Source organism: Phalacrocorax aristotelis, chromosome 1 (assembly GCF_949628215.1).
Source record: "Phalacrocorax aristotelis chromosome 1, bGulAri2.1, whole genome shotgun sequence".
NCBI lineage: Eukaryota > Metazoa > Chordata > Aves > Suliformes > Phalacrocoracidae > Phalacrocorax > Phalacrocorax aristotelis.
Genome location: NC_134276.1, coordinates 194,111,101 through 194,129,494, shown reverse-complemented (window position 1 = coordinate 194,129,494; position 18,394 = coordinate 194,111,101). Strand labels below are relative to the sequence as shown.

General features: G+C 38.9%; 1 protein-coding gene across 2 annotated transcripts in view; it reads left to right on the top strand.

Annotated features, from left to right (window-relative positions):
- Positions 1–18,394, top strand: part of ATP6AP1 (ATPase H+ transporting accessory protein 1) — a 58,028-nt gene that overhangs the window by 31,749 nt on the left and 7,885 nt on the right. For both annotated transcript variants that reach the window (XM_075081185.1, XM_075081186.1), the window contains exons 7-9: positions 11,116–11,357; positions 11,959–12,012; positions 18,134–18,371. In XM_075081185.1, coding sequence (XP_074937286.1) covers positions 11,116–11,357; positions 11,959–12,012; positions 18,134–18,371 — 534 coding nt within the window. The remainder of the gene's footprint in view (positions 1–11,115; positions 11,358–11,958; positions 12,013–18,133; positions 18,372–18,394) is intronic.

Sequence of the window (18,394 nt, the reverse complement as noted above, 5' to 3'; positions counted from 1 at the left end):
TTAATAAAATGTCGACAGACTGTTATGGGAGTATTTGTGTATTGAAATACAGATCTTATTTCTTTACAAGGACCATATTACCCCATCTGTTGTAGCTAACAACTATAAATTGAACCTGATTTCAATCACCTTCAATTTAGAAAGTTGCCAAACTTTTTAGAAAGTTGTCAAATTAGAAAATTAACTACTTATAAAAACTTGTGGTGCCAATATCTTATGAGGAAATAGCCCTGTACAGTCAGATCCCCATGCAGTCACCTGTGTTAGCACCAGCCAGACTACAGCAGACCCAAAGGCAATGGTGGGAAGGCTCTGGGACTCACCAGTGGATCCAGACAAGACTGGGTGTTGTCAGGGTGGTATGGCCATAAATGCACAGACTGTTGGCCTGGTGGGGTACTGGGATGCTGTAAAAGAAGAGGCAAATTTGCCCGGCATGAGATTGACAAGGCTTTGTTTCTTCTGGGATCCAACCTAGTATCATAGCACTGTACTGATCCATGTAGGCTTACCAGCTGATGCCAGCCTGGCATGGGGATCTCTATTACTGGAGTGCTGTATGACGTATGTCCTTAGTGTCACTGGTAGGCACACCCCCTATAAAAAAAAGGCAAGAAATCTGTCCTTCTCCTGCCAAAATGCTACAAGCCTCTTCTAAATTTGTTAATGGAAGCATTGCTATAAAAGCCATACATAAAGTGGTGCCTGACATCAGATTTGACATTGCATGGCATATTTTGTTCTTGTTCTGTCCTTGTCACTTTACTAAAACCTCAATGTTTACAATTTTATTGAAACACTGCAGCTGTTCTTCTGTCACGGGATTTCTGGTTTAGCCCAAATGATTGAGTGACTTCACAGGCAGATATTTAATGAATCATAAAAAGTATCATTCTGCATTTTAGTGCACTACAGTATGAAAGTTAAGCCCCAAGTATTCTAACAGTTAGATACCTCTGGGGCTTTCAGCTGAATCACTTGCAAAGTCGTGGAACAGAATAAGGAAGGTTTGTGCCTTACACCGAGCAGAGCTTTTGCAAGGGGAATGTTAGATCCCTCTTTACCTCCTCCCTGTTGAAAACTCCTTCCTCTTCCCCAGTATCTGACTTCCTTATGATCCTGATGATATTCCTTGCTACTGCTCTACAATTTTTCTCAGGATCTGAACTGCCAACAGGAGCAACTGATTGTGGTTGAACAAATCCCCGGCCAGGCTTGCCATTACCTGGCAAGGGAAGCTTGGCTATGGGTTAGGAACAGCAATAGGCATCAGGTTGCTAAAGCACTCCCACAGGCATGCTGGAAGGAAGTTGGTCTTTGTTTTCTAATACACCTCACCTTATAAAGTTCAGTTTTTCAGAGGTTAATATCAAAGCATCATGGCAAGGGTCAGTAGTGACCAGCCACAGGGGTGGCAGTTACACCTAACTGATGGCAAAGGCTGCATGCTTTGCTCTCATTTTGGTTTAGTTGGTGGGCTAGAAACTGGTAGGAGATGAAGGACATTATGACATTGCGATTGATTACATTGGCTGAGGTGTGTTAACTAGAAGGGTTAACTAGGCTTTGGTGGAAATAAGTCTATTTTGAGACAAACTTGGAAGGGGAAAAAAGCTTTATGGAGAAAAGAAAGCATGGTAATCTTCGAAAGTGCATGGATGTTATTTCTAAGATTACCTTTGTCTAGACTTTCTGATATGGTTTTCATTTGTATATATACCTTTTAGCTTACATACACTACTGTCAGAAAAATTAAGTGGATAGTGAGTGCAAGAAAGCAGAGTAGAAGGTAAGCACCTTTTTATTGATTTTTCTGGGAAAAGAACAATTGTTTTAACTTCCCTGTCAAATAGATCCAGTTTGCTAGAATTATTGGCCTTTGCCCTTTGATTCAGCAAAACTAGGAAGACAGTGCCAGACTCCCCTCAAAAGTTCCTGCAGTGCGAGTTCTGACTTTCTGTGTTTACTCCAAAAGACTTGCCTCACACAGATGGAGGTGCTGAAATCAAAGAACGGTGTTGTCACACTGTACACGGTATTTTTACAGGGAGAATATGACCATCTGAAAAACATATTGGTATTCAGACTGTCATTTATAACAGATAGACATGAGGCATTGTAAGAATAATCTGTAACTTCTTAAAGTTAAAAATTAATTTACTTGAAGTATCAATAAAAAAATTTAAGTGCAATATGTAATACTATTATTGTGTCCACATCTCTTTCTTCAAGTTAAGAAAAAAGAGGAGAAAGGCTCCCCAGTTTTGCAGATTAGTCCTCCAAAGTACTACAGGATCAAAGTATTAAGTGGAGGGAGGGAGACTTTTATGGATCTTCAGATTTTTAATCCCCCTGTGACTAGCCTACATCCGGGACAAACAGCGTGGGCAACTTTCCTGGCACTGAGTAACACCATTTGGCCCCGGCTGCATTTTTCAATTAGGTAACCCACCAGACCCCTATATAACCTCAGTCCAACCTTCACTACATATCTGTTTCCTCTCATTGCAGCCGAGGCTCCTCATCCTTTTCCACATCTCCCATGGCAGCTTCGATTCCACATATGGATGGGGAAAAGCCTGCTGGAGTGGGTATTCCCCTTAGCAGTCTAAAAATTATGTAAAATCTGTAGCTTCTTTTATCTTTATGGCAGAATTGCCTGAAACAGGGCCCAAAATCTAATGTTAAAAGCTGGGGAGATTGCCATGAGTGAATACTCCTTCAATGATATGTCTGGTAGATTCCTTTCAGGATTAATTCTGTTTTACAATGCAAGTTCTTAATACATCTTATTTTTCCCTTTTGTGTATTAGATTGAAAAATCTGATTAGCTAAAAGGATGTAAATGAGTTTTAACAATCTGATAGATGACCATGACATTGTTTCCATTGGAATAATTGTATTTGGGTTATTTGTCCTAAGTGAAATTTAAGGTGGAGAATTAAGTGTAGCAGCTCCTTCCCCTGCTACTCCAGCTTACACATATTTTGTTTTACTTTCTAAAATCAAGACCTTTTTATAGGCCAATTTCTGTTCTTCCTTAAGTTAGCTTAAAAAGTTTGGTATAAAAATCCATGAAAAGTTGGAGCGAGAAAATAACAGGAAATATCATAATCTTCTTCAGAAAATTAGCACTACTGTGGCATTTATGGATATGCTCTGGGTTCTGTCACTGGCATGGATTCTGCTAACTCACTCCTCTCTGCACCATATTCCATTGCACAGAGTAGTCACATTAGCTGTAAATGACAGTCAAGAGGTCTTTTGTACAGCCCAGTGCTGCAAGAGGACAGGCGTGTGAAAAAACACATCTAGCCATAAACATACAAGCTGGCACTGCAGATTGGGTCTACACAGGCCAGTGAACTGAGCAGTATAATAAATACTGCAGTTTTACTGTCCCTTCTAACAAAAGATCTCCAAGTGCTTGGTCATGACTTGGGCAGTCTCCACAAGTCATAACAGTACTATTAATTATAAAAGAGAACATTATCTTTTACAGTGAGATCATTATCTCTTACAGTGAGATATTTTGACTTTAACATTTGTGTCCCAGCCTTGCTTTTGTGAAAAAACCCTGGGAGATGCAGAACACCAGGCAGGAGCTGAGTGTCACGTTCCCAAGCCATTTGGCTTGCTGGTAGAAGTATGGATGATTGGAACAGGGGAGCCATCAGATAATAATGTGAGCTAGTAAGCTTGGTCATATATCCTGCAGAGCACTAAAACAATAGTAATCATTGTAAATCAATGATTGTTATTGATGCAATGTACCTCATTTCTGTGCATTCTTTTTATCCTGCTTTATCAGAATATTAATAAAGAAGGGAAAAAGAGGTGAAGGATTCCTCTGGGCAAAATATCATGCTTTTGACATTTATTCTGATGTCTTGGTCAGGCTTACAGTTGCTTTACAAATGCGTGAAATAGCATAGAACTCTCTTCAGTGTGTAGCAAGCAGTGGCCTAATGATTCCTTACCAACTGCTGAAGTGGAAGTGAAAAGGAGAAAGTATAGTGTTAAGAAGGAGAGCATTTTCTGGAAGTTTCATTTCCATTTTTTTTGTGAGGAGTCCATTCCAGTTTCAGCAATCTTATTTGCTGAATTTGCTAATTAAGCAAATTTAATCCTGCTTTGAAACCATTTTTCTTTGTGTGTGCTTTTAAGTATGACCACTTCAAGCTCCTTCTCTCTGTCCTCTTGTAAATGCCCTCAGATCTGCCTTATCCATCTGGATCTACCTGTAGATCCATGTGGTCAGCAGGGAAAAGAGTGAAATTTCTGACAAATTCTCCACTTCTGAGTATATTTCCACTCTACTTTTTCTGTATGTTTGTATGTGTGAATGCACATATATATGTGAGCAATACAGGTATCAAGTCCATACTTATGGCAAGTGTTGTCATAATTCAATTGTGCATGGATTTTGAATTAGATTATTTTTATTCTAAAGCATGTTTCTCTCTTTGCTTATAATTTAGGACAGATTTTCTATTTTGTGTTTCACTGAAGAAAAGCGCGTTACATACCTGCTTGCTTTTTCTGCATAGACTGGTGATTCTGGTCAGTTTAAAATCTCTACTTAGGAAAAAATTAATTAATATTGACAGGAAATATGTCTGAGTAAAAAATGTAAGGGCTTGGCTATCACAATCCAAAGAGCTTACTGCAGTTTATACATACATACAAAAATCGATTTTTCTAAACAAGATTTCTAAATTTTCCTGAATCAAGTACTCAATGCACATTTTACCCACTTTGTTTCCCTTGAAAGCCATATTGTAGTTTTACCTCATGCTGTTGGCACTAAAGAGAATTAATGTGGAAGGAAAGAACAATTTCAGAAATTGAATGCTGGTTCTGATAACAGCTACAAGTGCATTTACTTGGGATTTGTGCCATCTTTAGATATGTTTTACTGTATCATAAGCAAGTTATAAAATTTCAGGTTATTTAGTATGAACAGAAATTCCAAATTCTGAAAACTACCTTGAAGTTGTGATAACCTACCACCTTGAATGAGACAGGTGAATGAGCAAGAATGGTGTATTCTAATGAGCTTCTGGTAATTCCTGATAAGCTAAGCATCTCCACTGGAAATGTTTGTGGGATTCTGAGTATAACCAAGTCACCCTACAAACCGTTCTTGTGGAAAATGCAGTTTAAACATCCTCTGGGTTCAGTTGCTGCAGAGCACAAATTTTGTCTCTGTCAGTTTTAGTTAAAAAGAATGACAGTCGAAATCAGTTGCAGGTAGGCAAGATCCTTTGCAACAGAGCACAAAAGACTGCATCAAAGCTTGCATTTGAATTTGAACTTGAAATTTTGTGCTACTCCAAATCAGTGGGGTTTTTTAATACTACACCTAATTTCATATCTTTGTAGTTGATGGACAGACATGGTTCACATCTTGTATTGATAAATTAATTCAAACAATAGGACTTGGAAAAAGTACTATGTAAAATATATGTAGTTCACTTAGTATGCAGGAAAATGTTTCCTAACCAGACTGGGCTTCTATATCTTTTGAAAACTGGGAATCTAGGCTTTGACCATTGTGATGAAGAACACTTCCTCATCCTGCATCCTGCTCGGGTCATGCTGAGGTCTAGATCTTTAAATGACTTAGGACAGAATCACACAGAATCACAGAATAATTGAGGTTGGAAGTGACCTCTGCAGGTCATCTAGTCCAACCTTCCTGTTCAAACAAGGGCCACTTAGAGCCAGTTGCCCAGTACCATGTCCAGTTGGACTTCTAACATCTCTGCAGAAGGAGACTCCACAACTTCTTTGGGCAACCTCTGCCAGTGCTCAGTCACCCTCACAGTAGAAAAAGTTTCCTTATGTTCAGATGGAATCTCCTGTGTTTCTGTTCATGCCCATTGCCTCTGCTGCTGTCACTGGCAACAACTGAAAAAAGTCTGGCTTCATCTTATTTACCATCTCCATTCTGGTAATTATACACACCCATGACATCCCTGCCTTGAGCCTTCTCTTCTCTAGGCTAAACAGTCCCAGCTCTCTCAGCCTTTCCACACAGGAGAGAGACTTTAGACCTTTCCTCATCCTTGTGCCCTTTGTTGGACTCTCTCCAGTACGTCCATGTCTCTCTTGTACTGAGGAACCCAGCACTGGACCTGGAATTCCAGGTGTGGCCTCACCAGTGCTGAGTAGAGGGGAAGGATCACCTACCTTCGAATTTATGGTAACACTTTATCTAGTGCAGCCCAGGTTACCATTAGTCTCCTTTGTCACATTATTCAATTTAGTATCCACCAGGATCCCTAGGTCCTTTTCAGCAAAGCTGCTTTCCAGCCAATTGTCCCCCAGTGTGTACTGGTGCCTGGGGTTGTTCCTCCCCAAGGCAAGGACATTCCACTGCCTCTTGTGGAACATCATGAGGTCCCCATCAGTCCATTTCTCCAGCATATGAAGGTCCCTCTGGATGGCAGCATGACCCTCTGATGTATGAGGATGAATCCAGGACGAATCCAGTCTCCTCAACAAAACAGGGACACTGCTTGAGGTTTCTATGGAATGCGAGATTCACCAAATCTAGGGCCAAAATTGAATTATATTTTAAGATAGCGTAGAGGGGGAACAAAACACCAAAACCCAGAAAACAGTATAAATCATAAAAATGTAAACAATTCGAACTCTCAGAAATAGAGATAATTGGTAACTCTGCTTGATATGCTCAATTTTGACTGCTCAAAGCACAGTTATGATACAACCTTGCACCAATAGATGAATGAAATATAAGTGCAATCAAATACATTCTTTCTGCTTGCTATACACACGGTTTTATAAACTTTACACTGCAAAGAACATCTTTGTGGTTATACTGAATTTTAATGCTTGCCTAACAAACTTTTGACCTTTAGCAGTGAGATACAAACAGCCATTGCCTGCATCACAGATTTGTGGTACAGTCTCTTTCAGAAAAACTGATGTATTAGCAGGGGGGCAGTGATGAAGTCCATAGTGAGGCCATAAAGCTACATCAGTTAGAAAACATGGAGGAAAACTGACCTGTTTGGGTGGGATGGAAACTGAAATGGTAGTTTCAGAAAATGGATTTGAAATGTGCTGATACTTGGCTTGAATGTGAATGCTGAGTGGCTTCTGATGTGCCACAGCCAAACCCCAGCAAGCAGCATGATCTGCCATTCTGCTGGGAGCAGCACCCCTGCACTCAGCAGCCTCCTAGTGTCATTTTAAAATTATATCTTACAAAAGAAGTTTGTAAAGATCCCTATTAAAATGAATTGAGAAAATGCAAGCAGGCAGTCAACTTGGTATCCTGTCAAAAGAATTACTGATGGTACATTGTGGGTAGATGCAGTTCAAGCTACCAAAACCAAAACCTAGTTCAGGCAGCAAGTATTTGTCTTTGGGGTGCTATGGTAGTAGTTGCAGTGCCTGCCCTCCCCTCCTTGGATATTACACCTCATGATTCAGGCCATTGTAAGTGATCCAAAAGGATCGTTTGACCTCCCCTTTCACAATGGATTTTGAACTTTTGCATTTTGACCTGCATGCCCTAAATATTTTCAGGCTCTGTTCTGCATTTGTGAAGTCTAATACTATTAAGCAATATCTGGTTCTTTACTGCACTTTTTAAAAAATAGAATCTAAGATTTTTCTGTAGTTTCGTGATTCCAGAACTGGTTTAATTGTGTCATGACTAGATCTGGAAAAATTAACATTCGCCATCTAAGTAGGGTGTATACAGAGAACACACTGTAGTGCACAGTACAATACGGAGACAGGAACTAGGCTAAGATACAACCTGAAAAGAGAAAGGGAGTAGACCCTTCGTCCTCCTTGCCTCCCTGAAACTACACAAAGACCTTCCCTTTCCCCTAGCTGTTACAATAAGAGCAACCACTCCACAGAGAGGATGTGGTCATACATCCATACTGTTAGAAATGAAAAGGAGCAACGAGCACCACCAGGACAGTTTTCTTATTCTTGATGTGCACACCTAAACGTAGCAATAAAAAAGTCAAGAAGTACAAGACTGAAAAAGAAAGCATAACCATCTGTGGAACTGATATCCAAAAAGCCCACATTGAAACTAGTCTGAAATGTAGCCTGTTGCTATGGTTCATTACCAGTCATGATTTCAGCCAATGAAAATTTTATTTTCCCAGTATTTTTTATTTTTCTCGTATGTGTTTGCAACCATTTGATTTATGTTTGTTTGCAATTTCAAATATAGAAAATGGCCCACAATCTTTTTTCTTGTCTCTAGCCATTCTATTTTGGAACAGCCAACAAAACCCCAGCAACAACAACAAAACAAATGAATAATTTTGGATGTAAGGTCTGTTTGCTTTGAAAAAGATCAGTATGTTGGTGCATCAAAATGTTGCCAGATCAGATGTCTTTCTCCTTTCCAAGAGAGATGATTCTGAATTAGGTGGCTTGCAAAACAGATCAAAGGGAAGAATTTTGTCCAGGCTACTTCTGTAATTCAGTTAGTAATTATAGTGTTCAATTCTGGTCTAGGGCAATGTAAATGGCACCCTTTCTTTTCTGTATCTCATTTAATCAGATCTTGTGATTGTTCCTTGCATATCTGAGATCAAAAATGTCATTGATAAATCCAGAGGAACAAGACAGTGACTCACACATCCTACAGTTCAGATTAGGTAAAGGTGAAGGGGGCACTAAAGAACAGAATAAAATATGGTTTAGTGATTGACAACACTGCCACTATGGATTGTTCCTAAATAATCTAATTTGATTTACAAGAATTCAATGTAAATATAATCCATTTCTCAAGGAAGTATCTTGTCATTTATAGTTTAGCATGAAATATATGGCATGGGAAGAATGATTTTAATTCAGTAAGCTCATGTTTGTGCAGCAACAAAAGAATAAGAAAATGTGCCTGAAACAGAGAGGCAGGGGCATACTGGGGGTGCTCTCCGCTTCCCACCGCAGGTGGGAAGGAGTAACTGCTGCCTTCAGGTCTCCGATGCATCCCAGGTTGGGGTGTTTCAGAGATCCCCCCTTCCAGCCTCAAGATTAAATTTTCTTCAATCTCTGTAAGGTAATGCTTTCTGATTTTGAATGTGCTAAATTACCTTACCCACTGGTAACTTATAGAAATGCATCTTCAGTCTGAAGGGATGAATATACAGGCTTGTAATTGTTTGGAGGACATTTCTCCAGAGAACTGATACTTTCAGGCTCCCGTTTGGTGTAGTCGTCCTGCCTGCCTATAGCTGTACAGATAAGGTCTTGCTGGGCTGCACAGTCCATGACTGCCTGTGTTTTCAGCCACAAATATGACCGACACAAAGACAGCTTTTAGAATGTGTTTGGGAAGCTGTATTGCCTCCCTTCTTCAGCATGTGTAAATTTGTTAAAATAGGTTTAATCATGGGAAACTAGTGGATTTCTTAGTCCCTGACATCCCTCCTTTACAGGCAAATGCTCTTTCGGTTCGTGTGCTTTTTCAGAGACAAAAGGGAATCTTTATGTGAGAGCCTCACAACAAAGTACTGGCAGCAGAGCAATAGAAGTAAAGCTGTAGTCTCAAGATTAAATTCTAATAGCTTTCTTTTTATTTTAAGATACTGAAACCTAATCCCCCTAGTTAACCCAATCACAATCTCCAATGTAACCTTGTTTTCAGCTATTAGCAGGTGGTTTTTAAAGTCCTCTTTAGATGATATGCCGGGCCCACATAGTGAAGTCAATTGTTAGACAGGATATAATTTAGACTTCAGCTCGTCCTCTCAGTTCAAAATAAAATGATTACATTTCAGGAGAGCCTAAGGGAAGATTAAAAGTTTTATATCAAAAGTTGAATATTTTCTTTTGTTGTACACTATTCTTTTAAAGGAAATGGTATTCATTTAAAATAATACATATCCTGATGTATTTGAAAAGGCACTACTCTGAATTAAAAAGAAATTCATAAAGTATGCATGTATGGGAAAGGAAGATCGCAATCTTCATTTGAGTGTTTAGTCAAGGGTTTTTAACTCAGCCCATTCTGCTTTGTTCGTAGAATGAGGTATCTGCAAAGACGCGTTGTAAATAACAGATGGCCAATCGCATTTAGGGAGCAGCCGTTAAGGTGACAAAACCTTCTGGGGCTCCTCTCCACAGGCAGGTTATAAAGTGATATTATAGCCTCTGTTCCAGCCTGGAAAATGGTCCTTGTGTGTCTTTAAATCTGTTAAAAATGGTTCCAGGCAATAGCTCCACATAATTATAGTTCTGGTAAGATGCCTCTCCTTCTTGTATCCCAAAGTGATCCAAGGCCAGAGGCCACTTGTAGAATACAAGCTTGTAAAGCTGACATGGGTCTTAAAAACAGATGGAGTAGCCCAGATATGAACAGAGTAAGAAGTGAAGAGTAAGATACGAACAACAGGATTAAGTTATCATGTGATAAGGTCAGCTAGCTTTTGCCACTGGTATCAATGGGGCTGTTTTACCAAGGGTGCCCTGCACAAATTTGTAAAAAAGCATTACCTGTTAAAGGGAATTCCTGGAAACCTCCTAAAAGCAAATGTATACATGCAGTGAAGTCTCTTCTAGTTCGCCACATCAGCCAAATGAGCATAGATCTTCTTTTTCCAGAAGCCATCATAAGAGTCTAAATATAACACTACTTTAGTTAAATAGCCTGCTTTCACGCCTGTAAAAATGAAGCGTGCAAAACCAGCTATTCTTACTAATGGGGGAGGTCACTGAACTCGCAAGCTGAAGTTTTCTTGTGATTTTATTGCAGAAAAAATGTTATTTTCTTTCTGTATATTCATCTGTTAAAAAAATGAATTATTTTACCTGTTAGCACTAATGCACGCAACTATCTTAACGCAGCATTAACAGCATTAACATTATGTTAATTTGCCTAATACCAGTGGTGCTTGTTTTCACATGTGGACACCTGACCATGGGAACCCAGGTTAACACCACCCCATTAGCCTCCATACTGCCAATTAAATAGACAGACAATAATAAATATTGAGGTTGATTGAGGATTTAAGAAGGATGGGTGCTCATGGTACAGAACGGTGAAGGTCTGTGTTCAACTGATATTATCTCCTATAAAGAAGATGAATTGTTAATGTGCTGTTATTCCAGATTTCTAGAAGAACTAATGTGGTGGGGGAATTAAGACGACAATTAATGGCCACCGAGGAAGAAGGCAGTTTATCATATCCTCCTCTGACTGTGACCACTGGAAATGATATATGCATCCTTTTTTATGCTAGTAATTTCAGCCTCAAAGCCAACAGTTCAGTTTTTATAGATTTGACAAATGCAACATTTGTAACGCAGAATGTGGATATTTCTTCCTCTGAGTGCTCAGATATCAACACAACGTGAGTAGCACAAGAAATTTTGTATCATAATACGTGTGATTCTCAAAACTAATCAGAAATGATGCAATGTCAAGGTAATATGAATTTAATTTTCTTCTTCTAAAGCACACAAAATAAAAAATACTAAACTGGATATTCTAGGAAAAGATTGAGTCAAGACCACAAAAATAGTTCAGATGTAGCCTCTTATTTTCACATTTTTTTTCCTCTTTAATTCCTTACTTCCTTGTTTGTTAACATTTGGTCCAAACAGGTTTCCCTGTGCCCAATCTCACCATCACAGAAATCTCCACTGGCACTAACGAGATCATAATTTCATTGTAAAATTCCCTTGAAGGGGAGTATTGCTAGTTACTAGGTAGTAATTCAGCTGGAAGTGCATTAATGAAACATGATCTCTGTTTTCTTTTACTTTGAAGCACCTGCTCTTGGGTAAAAAAACCTCTAGAAATATTTTGTCATATTTTTCTGTGTACTGAACCTTTGCTATATGACTTTTGTAATTGCCTATTGATTTAGAATATTCCCTCCGATTGAAATGTCACAATGATCTAATTAAAGCTGACTACTCTAACATTAAAAATCTGTTTCTTATTCTTAGACTGTCATTAAAATACACAAAGCCAGTGAATGGAATCAGCAGCCTAGAGATAAGGTAACTTATGATTTATTTTTAAATAGATCTTTGTGATGTACGAAGCCTGTTTGTAAATTAGGAGCAAAAAAAGAGGGAGAGTTAACTGAACATGTTTTTTAAATTATGATTTGCTTTCTTTTCTGCTGAGTTACTATACAGGAGAACAATGATACAGTCTTTTTATAGAGAATATATTAATATGCTCAGGTAAAGTTCTGAAAAAGTGGTGTAGGCAAATAGCCTTACTGTAAGGTACCGATATATGCAACGTCCTGCTTTGCTAATAGGATCAGACCAAACTCCTGCCTCAGGGAAATCTAACTGTGATTTGTGAACAGTTCTAGGAGCTGAAGTCTACTTGCATGTCCAGGGTTGTCCTAATATGTCCTAATATGGATTACCAGTGTAGCCTGTCAGAGCTAGCTTGTGGCTAATGAGGGATGCAAAAACCTGTAATTTTTCGGCTCCATGGATGGTAACAAGACCACAATTCTCCTACCATGAGAAGAGGGAAGAAAAGTTACAGAATGGGAAGACTTGGGGTGAAAAGTCAAAGGGAGAACTTGCAGCTGTTGCTTTTACTAGTGGATTCTAGGGATGGGGAAAGCATCTGCTACTGATCGAGGGCTGCCATACCACTGCTGGTCCACAAACCTCAGTTCTTTCCTCAGCAGCAGGAGCAGCAGTTAAAATGCAGAAGGGCATTCTGCATTTAGGTAAAAGGACCCCCAGAAGGACTTGTTTTGAAGAGAGTCAGTGATGTGTTTGGAGTTGTATTTGGAGTGCATAGAGACACTTGCAGTCACCATCAGAGCCCATGATACGTGGCAAAAAACCAAACATGCTTTGTTATTTAACATCTCCCCTCCCCCCCCAAGCATCTAGAGCTTTGTGAAAGAACATAATGTACAGATAAGTTTGCTGTTATTATAGTATTTTTACTTTTTTGACTATTGTAGTTAGTTGTGTATAGGATCCTCGAGACTTGTCCTTGGGGACGGAGTCAAGCATTTCTTGGTTTCAATAGTGTAAAATATCAAAGGGGCATGCATTTCCCTGAACAACATGGGGAATTAAGGAAATATTTTCCTTGGATCCTATTGCAAAATTACTGTTCTCAAATCAAGACTCTGCCCAAGTCGTGTCTTTATTTTTACTCCAAGTCACAAAGTACCACTTTCTTTGGTGCTGCCCTGGTGCTCCTCTGCCTACTGTCTGCTGCTCCTGTCCCACACTCATACAGACAGACCCACCAAAACAGGGCCCTAGATTCTCATTCTGCTTCTTTACTCATACTAGTGCAGGTCTTAGCTGCTCTCCTGTAATCTCTTTCTGTATGAATGAATCTAGTTGCTTTCTACATTTGTCCTGAATGTGACCATCCTCAGCATAATACCATGCTTCGTAGTAAAATTACAGTTCCAAGAAAATAATATGAATCATAAAGCACTTGAAAATCCTATGGACCACAACACTGTGCTGCAAAACTAGCTACCAGGTTAACTGATAGATCTTAGAGGGGTTGTTTTCTTTAAAGTAGTCAACAGGTTTTGCTCAACTATACAACAGCAAATTTCAAACCTTAGGATGCTACCATAAAAACAAAGTACTTCGGCAGTTGAAACACCTATCTTAGATTTTGAGTTCTGCAGCAGGCACAAAAAGATCAGATGCAATGTTAGTGCATGCATATAGACTTAATCAGGATTATTCAGGTTTATGTTTAGTCATCTGTTAAAATCATATAATTTTAATTAATTATTGGGAGAAAACTTTAATGTGGTCATGAATCTGAGGTGCATCTGAAGAGAAGAAATTTGAAGCAACTCTGCAGACAGACTGACTGTAAATTAAAAGAGAACACCAGTACAAAAGGTGAATGGTTCATGTTTTCTCTCTTATTCTGAAATACTTTTTTACATCCTTTAAGCCTATTGTAGTAAAGACAGAAATATAAAGTTTCTCTTGTCCTGTACTTCTACTTGAATATATTATAAGTAAATACCAAAATGCATAAACGGCCCCTGAAGCTGGGATAAGAAACTCAGGCTCCAGAATAGGTGAGGACTTGAAAAGAGAGTAGGTGAAGTCCTGACTGCTGTCATGCCCAGAGAGTAATTAAAGCAGCATAGGCTGGCTGTGTTTTGCAGGCAAATTTGATTTATTTATTTGGACTAGGTGTGATCCAGGTTTTTAATAGCCTCTCAGTGCATTTAGGCACAAAAATGCCTAAACTGATTATTTTTGATGTATGACACAGGTGCTTAGAAATAGAAATAAAAAAATGGAATGGAGGAAGAAGGTGGGTGGTGGCTTCCAGGGTAGTCATTGCTTCAGCAAAGCCTTGACTTTGGCAATTGACTGTGCATTGGCCTGCTTGCGGGAGGTAGAGAGTGATTGCTTTTGTAGCAATTCTGTATTGCTTTTTTCCCTCTTCCCTTCACTTATTAAGCTGTCTTTATCTTGACCCACACGTTTCCTCATTTTTGCTCTATCTATTCTCCACCCCTGTCCTGTTGGGGATGGGAAATGAGCAAGAAGCTACGTGGGTGCTTGGCTGCTGGCTCACATCAACCCACAACACCTCAGAAGCCTTTATAAAGAAAACTTGCTGCTAAAGACACCCCTTGTTATTTTTGCTGTTTTCTGTTGGATTATCCCTTGATTTAAGAGACAATTGTGTCATTTACGCCTGTATTAGCTACCATGGTACAATATCGGATGGCATATAACGCAAATAATGCGATATACTCAACACAACCAGAACAATCCATTGATCTTTTCATGATTCAGGACACTATTCACCTTTTTTATCTCAGCATGTCTATTGTCAAGAGCTTCTAAAACCCACAGAGATATATTACAACCTCTGTTTTCCCTTTCTGGTTCACTTTGATTACATTTCTTGTTCAAGATGACTCCTTGGTAAGATTACAGTCTGCCTCAATAAACAGGATACAAGCAGAGCAAAGAGGCAGGAAGGAACAGAGCTTAGAGCCATGACTGCATTTTTTCCCCTATAAAGGCCATTTACTTAGGTGTAGAGGAGCATCCCTTGAAGACAAAGTGACACCAGAGAGGACTACATTCGAATAGCTCAATTTATTCGTCAGTAAGAGGCTCTAATTTAGCAGTATGATCTGGATCTAGAGCCTGCCCTTACCACCACTAGTCTATCACCTCGTGCTGAGCAGCTAGTCATATCCCACCTCCTACTAACAGCTGCAATAGCTGCTTCGCCCTATGCAAACAGCTGCCAACTCCCTGTATCTCTCACAAGCAAGAGCAGCAGTCCCATTCATCCTCCTGCACTTGCCACTGAGAGGTGAGCTGTTAGGGAGCAGTTGTAGAGTGTTTCTGGTAGTGCTAGTTTTAGAAAAGTGAATACTGCTGCAGCAGGGGTAGGAGCAGTAGGCAGTTGTTTTTGCTGGAAGAATCATGATCTCAGCTCTCTCAGCAGCTGATGATGTCCAGCTGTTCAAGCACCTGTCTGTCATCTTCTCTGGGAAAAGGTGTCAAAGTGGATGGAAGTGCAGAGCATTAGTATTTCCCCCACTTACATTCATAAGTACTTGACTGTTGTTGTTGCTCATAGCATGTATAGAATAGAATTGGCCCAAGAACCATGTTTTAAAGTCTTTTACCTAACAGTTATGTTTCTCTTTGAATCTTTGAAACTGTAGTCATTCCAGCTAGCTTCCTGTCCAGAAATATCTCTCCTTGTAATAAACAGCCACATGAGACGGTGATCAGTAACAGGTGGTGGCATTTAGAGTTCATATGGTTATCTGGCACAACGGAGTCTGGCCTATGACCAGGAGTTGTTTGTGCCTCGATACGTAAAGTACCTAATGTCTGTGTGGAAGTTTGCTTCCTGTATTGGCTCTAATGTTTAATATGAACACAACATTTCCTATAAAAGCCAAGGTACTTTCAGTACTGCGAATAAAATCTTTGTCATCTCTCCTCCCCTTGTCATTCATTTGCTATATTGTGCTCATTCTATTTGCTATCTACTCATCTGAGAAAATATTAAATAAATAAAGTAATTTAGGATAAAAACCAGTATTAGTAAGTTAACCATGCTCAACTAGTTCATTAATTAGAATCTTAATTCTCATAAATCTGCAAGTAGCATAAAATTTTGGTCTTTGGTGCAACAGGAAGAGACAGTGTTCTCTTGGAGATCGCTTTAGACTGTACTTACATACATAGTCTTATAAAACTTGCTTGTTCATATCGTTAAGTCTCCAAAGAATTTCCTTATTTACCACTTATCTTCTCAGCAAAAGTACAGAGCACTCCCAGTATCTGTGGCTGGCACAAACATTTACATAAACTTCTCTGTGCTTATAACTGGCCTTCAGCTTGTGCCTATAGCATTGCTACTGAGACAACATGGAAATTCTGTTCAGATTGTGCTGTTTATCAGGAAAAGATTCCTTTCTTCTAAAAATTAATATCTAGGCTAATACATCTTCTAATTTTGTAACTTTATCACTATAACAATTGAATATTTTCCATAAATATTTGTGAACATGTACTAGATGAAATTCAATTTTTTTTTCTTTTTCACTGATGCTTGCAGCTGAATGTTGTCTGGAAAGAGCTGTTTAGGCTCAAAACATAAGGAATGCCATAAAACAAAACATCCTTTTCTCACCTGAATGACACTTTGAGTTCTAGGATTCCTTCTGAGCATTTTGAAACTCTCGAGGATTATGAAGTTATATAAGTCAAACCCCACAGATTATTAAAAGGACAAAAAAAAAAAAGAAAAAAGAAAAAGAAAAGACTCAGTTACTGTAGTAACCTAACTTGTAAAATTTTGTGTGCTACTTCTACAGAGCATTTCTCTGTTGAGTTTAGACTCTGTGTAGCGTGGATGGCATGCTACTGAAAGCAACTGATTTGAACAAATAAGCAATATTCTACAACAGAGAATATTCTCCCTCTATATACTTATACCCTATTGAACATAAAATATTCTATACTGTGCCACATTAATTTTTCAAACCTGTCGTATTTTTCAAACTGCTTATTTTTATTTATTTTTCAAACTTGTCATAATTGCATCTATTACCCTAAATTTTAAAATCCACATACAGTGTTACCCATTGTGGATAGACAGAATATTTCATTTTGTAACAAGTCTTACTTATTCCTGAAAAGATTCCACTTCTAAATTCCTTGTGGTAATCAAGAAGCAGAAAAACCCTTCAGCAAACTATATAAAGCAATACACGCATAGACCAAGTAGGGTTAAAGTATTAAGCAATGTTAAATAAGCAGAAAAGTTTATAATTTCCTTATGAGATAACTTGAATACCTAAAAGTAACCGGGTAAAATGTGGTAAACACTAGGACATAGTCCTGATCTTTAAAACATCCGGATGTACTTCAGGATGTTCTCAATTATTTCTGTTTCAGAAATCTGGGAGATGTTCAGACTGCAGTGGTAGAACTATCTATATATAAATCCCATTATTATAAACTACTGGAAGCTGCTGCAATACAGCGCATACACAGACCTTTTCAAAATGAGAAAATATTTGTGCCAAACCCACTACAAATTGGGAAACTAGGGCTGACGACCCCTCCCCACCTTCCAGTGAGAGCAAACTCTGTCTTCTGCTGCAAATTCAGACATTTGCAAAGGAATTGCCATTTAGGCATCTGAGCCAAGGAAGAAGTGCAATGATAAATCAGAATGGTTATCATGCCTGTACCTATCATAAAAGCAATTTTCAAAAAATCCCATAAAATGTTTATTGAGAGCCTCTGCAGGCCTACTGCCAGTCTCTCAGGTTCTGCTCCACTGGTTATAAACTGTTGGTAACTGATCAAATGCTGCATTGGCAGAGGCCCTTGAAGAACGAAATCGCATTTGCTCCTTGCCTGCCACAGCTATGGAAAGCTGTGCTTGTGAGATGAAACTCTAAGAAGTAATAAAAACATATTTACAGTCTCTTCACTTATGAACAATCTTAATGATATGGGAGGCCAAGCTAAGATACCAACTGTGATGTTTGCAGCTAGCAATAATGAACCTTTATCTGCCACCAGTACTTTATCAAATTAATATTAACTTTTTCCTTCTGTCATTTTGAATTTTTTTTTCTCTCTCTTGTCTTTCTAGGTTTTTAATGACCAACAATTTCTATGGAGGCTCGGCTAGAAATTGGTCCACTTTAGATTCAGTTGAGATTGTACAAGATGGAGAAAAGTTCGCTAAATTTAACGTTTCTGTCATCTCTGCTCCTGCAGAGTATTCATTTCACTGTCAGCTGGTGGGAACAAGCAATCTCTATCCTGCAAGGCTGATTCCATCCAACAATGAGGCAAAAAACTGGGATGTTTTCATTTCCAGGTTGCAAGTGAGTACCCATTGCCATTTCAG